The sequence below is a fragment of the Oryx dammah genome, unplaced genomic scaffold, assembly GCF_014754425.2.
Source record: "Oryx dammah isolate SB20612 unplaced genomic scaffold, SCBI_Odam_1.1 HiC_scaffold_8, whole genome shotgun sequence".
Classification (NCBI taxonomy): domain Eukaryota; kingdom Metazoa; phylum Chordata; class Mammalia; order Artiodactyla; family Bovidae; genus Oryx; species Oryx dammah.
In genome coordinates this window covers 1,110,183-1,115,262 of record NW_024070192.1, presented here as the reverse complement: position 1 = coordinate 1,115,262, position 5,080 = coordinate 1,110,183, and the positions used below count along the sequence as shown (strand labels likewise).

General features: G+C 59.3%; 1 protein-coding gene across 1 annotated transcript in view; it reads right to left on the bottom strand.

Annotated features, from left to right (window-relative positions):
• AXIN2 (axin 2) overlaps positions 1–4,842 on the bottom strand; it is a 30,474-nt gene extending 25,632 nt beyond the window's left edge. Inside the window, 1 exon segment of the mRNA XM_040244310.1 lies at positions 3,692–4,842. Coding sequence (XP_040100244.1) covers positions 3,692–4,506 — 815 coding nt within the window. The 5' untranslated portion in view covers positions 4,507–4,842.
• Positions 4,843–5,080: the final 238 nt, after the last annotated feature.

Below are 5,080 nucleotides of genomic sequence, written 5' to 3'. Positions count from 1 at the left end.
GAGCGCAGGCGAGGCCAGGAGCGCAGGCGAGGCCAGGAGCGCAGGCGGGGCGCGCGTCGGCACAGCGCCCCCCTCGGCGGCTCCCAGCACAGCCTCCCTCGGGCGTCACGTTCTCCCATGACGTTGAAGCCAAGCGGGACTCCAGTGGCTTCCACAGAAACGGGCCCCATCAGCGATTGCTTCGGGGGCACAGGAAGCGCCGGGAGCTGGCAGGCGACACCTGCTGGGCCCCTGATGCACCGTGAGGCCATGAGGCCGGGGAGCCAGCGACAGATGGGAGACCCCCGAGCGCGCGTCCCAGCGCCAAGCCAGCCCCCCAGCACGCCGCCATCCTCCAGGGAGGCAGGGAGCGCTGTGCGCGCCCCTCCTCCGAGGGCCCTGTCTCCTCTTCTGTGAGTCTGTGTCTGGCCCTTCGTGACCCCACGGACTGTGGCCCGCCAGGGCCCTCTGTCCATGGAATTCTCCAGGCAAGAACACGGGGGAGGGTAGCCATTCCCTTCTCCAGGGGATCTTCACATCCCAGGGATCGAACTCACATTTCCCGCAGCGCAGGTGGATTCTTTACTGCCTGAGCCACCAGGGAAGCCCCTTTATACGAAACCAACCAAATCAGTAAGACCAGAAAACAGGTCTTTAAAAGTGAGGCTCCTCTGAGTGCCCAAGGTAAACTCAGGGCTTGGGGACCAGCTGGTGCCCTTGGCATCCGGCTGCCAAGCCTGTTCCTCAACAGCTGGTGACAGGGAGCCCTCAGCAGGACTCTGTCTCCTTCATTTGACTACACCGAGCCGGTCCGTAGGCCAGGGACCTGTCTTCAGGACTGGAGGGGAGGCAGACTTGAGCTGGAGGCGCTCCCTACATGCCAGGAACTAGCTGGGAACTCGGACACAAGTTCAACAATACCGGAAGTCGGGGCGGGGGAGGGGACACCTGAGACGGATGGGCTCAGAGTGGAGGACAAAGCAGGTGATGACACGGGATGCTAAGAGGAGCTGTGGGAGACCCGTAAGTCAGTGGCCGCTCCGAAAGGCAAAGCACGCTTGCTTGGCAACAAAGCCACCAACGGCAGCACTGGCACGCCCCCAGACGGTGAAGCAATGCTGACCTGAGCCCCCCATCCTGCTCGGTGAGCCCGGTGAGCTCATGAGCTCAATAAAAACCAGTCACCTGTGGACTGGCTTGACCACACAGGGACCATAAAACTCCCCTGCTCAACCTGGAGGAGCATGACGTCTACTCACGAGTCACAGAATCTCTTCTCCCCTCCTCACTTTTCCTGTGATCATAAAACTGTACCCAGTGAGCTCTTGGGCCATGGCACCCCTTTGCCTGCCTGCTTGTACACCTCGCAAGTGTCCTATTCTAACAAGTCACTTCTTATCTGTCACATTGCATCTGAGTTCTTTTCTGCACTGAGACAAAGGACTAAGGTACTGGAGCTCTTCAGAGCCCCCAAAAGGACACCAACCTGTTTCAAAGCTTCCCAGTGAGCGTGGGCTAAGACTCGAGGCTCACTCTTTGCAAGTGAGACCTGAACCTGGTTGCCCTTTTAGTACAGCCAACGGTGAGCATGATTAAATCAAGCTAATTATAATGCCTTGTCTGTTCAAACCATGTCCCTTTACAAAGGGCTTTCCTGTTCATTATTCTGATCCTAACAGCAACCTGTGACGTTAGCAGAAGGGACAGTGTCCTCTCATCTGCAGGGCACACGGGCTTCAGCAAGACTTCAGCCCAGGTGGGAAGAGGTGGACAGGGCTGTACCTCAGGCCTTTGAATAGCTCGAGGCAGCTAACACACCGCAGGCACCCTTGAGTATCTTGCACTTAAAAAGAAAAACCTACTGGGGTAGGTCTTAATCCCTCCCTGACAATGCCCAGGTAAGACATATGCAGTCCAGGTAAGGTACCAGCCTCTCAACCCAACAGGGGGATAAAGTCAGGCAGGAATCTAGTAGGAAACCCAGGGAGCCAATGAAAAGGTGTTATTTACATATGAACAACGCCCACCAATCCCAACCAAAGAGGCACCGATGAAACGCAAAGGAGGATGCTCGGCCTGCAGACACCCCCTTAAAGCTGAATCCTGGTAGAAACACCCAGGCTGGGCAGGGAGGGGGCGGGGTCCCGACTGCCCACCCACAAAGGGGAGGGTCCCGCCCAGGAGCCCGAATGGCTCCAAAACCAGCCAGGGTGCGGTTTACAAAGGTGGCGCTCTGGGCCCTGACCCCGGGGGGACACAGAATCCCCACTGTCTCAAGGCCCTCAGAGAAGCCGCCTGACCACAAGGCCTTAAGTAGCCTCGGCGACCGCTGCCAACCTGGAGGGCACGGAGGCCAGCGGGGCTTTTCCCAAGTTTCCGCATAACGGAACGGGTAGGGATGGCAGGTGGCCTGGAGCTGCCAGCCTCAGAAATCAGAGCCAGCATCTTTCTCCAAACAGCCCGAAACCATAGCTTAAAGATGCTGAAACAACTCGGTTCCGATGATCCTTGGAGCACTTGCACAAGCCAGTCGGGTCCCACCGAAGGTGGTGGTGGACCAGATGTCCGCCCGGCAGACCAGCTCTTGGGCCGCAGGAGCGCCCCCTGGTGGTGCCAACGCCACCCTTCCCTCCCAGCAGGGCCACCCCAGGACCACCAGCTTCCTGGCTCAAACCTGGCTCCGCGCCCCTCCGCGGCCCGCCGGACCCTACAGAGGAAGGCAACCCCCAGAGACAGCCGCCAGGTCGCACGCCCCTCCCACAGGGTCAGCGAGATAAGCTGCCCCCAGAGCAGCCCGCGGCCGGCCCCTCCCCCGCGGGCCATCAGCAACAACCTGGAACCCAGAGGCTCATTCTCTCTGGATATTTGGAAGGGGAGAGAGAGCGAGAAACAGAAGAACTCATTCCAACAGGAGGTCTGAAGTTGCCTCCAAAGGTCAAGAATCTTAAGACTTGGCCGTTCTATAAAGAACTGCTTGTCTTCCAAGCCTCCAAGAGAGAAGGCAGTCCAGGGCCCAAGTCCTCTCACGCCAGAACCAACTCTCCATCAGCAGTGAGCAATACAGGCACCAACTGGAGTCTGCCCCCCAGGGCGGCAAGCATGTAAGACCTAGAACAACCTATCAGCAGATTCTAAAAGCACAGGACCCTTCACTGGGGAGTCACAGGACCCTGCCTCTTCTGGAGGATTCCTCGAAGGGTTCACATCTTGTTCCATAAGGAGCCACAAGCCCAGTTGTTAAGCCAGCTGCTGGCTCTTAACATAACAGTTCAAACGATCCCACTTACCCCCCAAGTCAATGGGCACACACACTACCGCCTGGGCCTCCAGCTCAACCCAGCGGGCTCTGCGGCCCCATGCACTCTTGGCCAGGAGTGACCCCTTCCCAAACCGGCGCTTAGTGATTGACTGACTCTCCCTCCTGGGGCCCCTCTAAGACTGGTGCAGGACAATAAGTAACCACATTGAGGCATTCTGCCTGCCACTGTCTGCAGCCGGCACTGGGAGACTCCGGGTATTTAGCTGTGCGTGCATCCCTCTCCTCTCCTCTCCACAACAGAAAGCCAGATCAAAGGGCTCGTGGCCAGCGGTCGGAGCACAAGACAGACCTCAGCAGCACCTCTGACCATCCATCCACCCACCCTCCTTAACTCAAAACATCTGCAGAGCCCACCTCATTCCCCCCCCCCTCCCCGTTCCCCCCAGGGCTTACCTGTATCCGCTTTCGACGGTGTCCATGGCCCGCACGCTGGCTGTGGCCCTCAGGGTCTTGCTGGACAAGCCCACCACGGTGGGGGGTAGTTTGCACTTGAAGTCGGCACAAGTCCACTCCTCCTCCTCGTTCAAGGTGGGGAGGTAGCCACACACGAGCCTGAGGCTGCCCAGGCCCCCCTGACTCAGGTAAGCTGGGTTCTCGCCCCCGCTCCCCACGTACTCGAGGCATATGTCTGACGTCAGAAATGTCTGGTAGGCGTTCTCCTCCATCACCGCCTGGACCTCGGTCTGGGCCTGGTCGAACATTGCCGAGTCGATCTGCTGCCTCTTGATGCCGTCCCGAATGTACGTCTTGGTGGCAGGTTTCAGCTGCTTGGAGACGACGCTGTGGTTCTCAATGTACCTTTTGTAGATCGCTTTGGCTACGCGTAAAGTCTTGGCATCCCTCAGGCTCATCTGCCGGAATCCATTGCAGGCGAACCAGAAGTCTAAAGTATCCACGCATTTCTCCCGCTCCAGGAAAGTCCGGAAGAGATAAGCACCGTCCTGATCGCCCAGCAAGGAGTGCAGAGACTTGGTCCACCTGGTCAGCGGGGAATCCGGGGACGCCCGGCCCTCCGGCTCCCCCAGCCCGCCCTCGTTCCTCCGGGCGCTGGGGGAGACGGGCGGGGCCTTGGCGGCCGGGCCCTTTCCCACGCCGGGCTGGCACGGTGGGGTCTCCCCTTCTTCCCCGGGCACTGGGGGCCGCGGGGCATCCTCGCGGAAGCTGCTGCTGGGGTCTGGAAGCCGAGGCACCAGCACAGCACTGCTCATGGCGAGTGCCTTCTTCTCGCTGAGTTTAGGAATTTTTTTCTTCTACCAGTTCCTCCCAGCAATCAGCGTGGTCTCTCTTTCTCTCTCAAGTCAGCAGGGACTCATCTGAGCCTCCTTTCTGGGAAGAAAAGGAAGGACGGGGGGGAGGGGGGGGGAGGCAGAGGGAGAGAAAAGGGTATTGATATAATCAAAACCAGATCTACCCAACATCAAAGCAAGAAAGTAAACAGGCTTTTCAACTCCTCAAATTCAAATCAAGCAACCCAGCTATCTGCGAGGTGCTCATCTAAAGTATCAGACGCTGCTTTTTCAAAGGCGAAATCTGAGCTCCACTTGGGGGCGGGGAAGGGGCGCGGGGAGGGTGGGAGGTGGGGCAGAGGGCCCGGGAGGTGGAAGGCACCGGCTTCCAAAACCCCACCCGGCCCCGGCGCGCGCAGGGCAGCCCGGCGCGCCCCTCCCCTCTCCGGGACAGCATCCACTCCAAAGCCGCGCGCCCCGAGCCGCCGGGCGGTGCGCAGGTGAAACCAATTTCGGTGAATTTCCCCACTCGGCTCTCGGCACAGATAACTCGAGC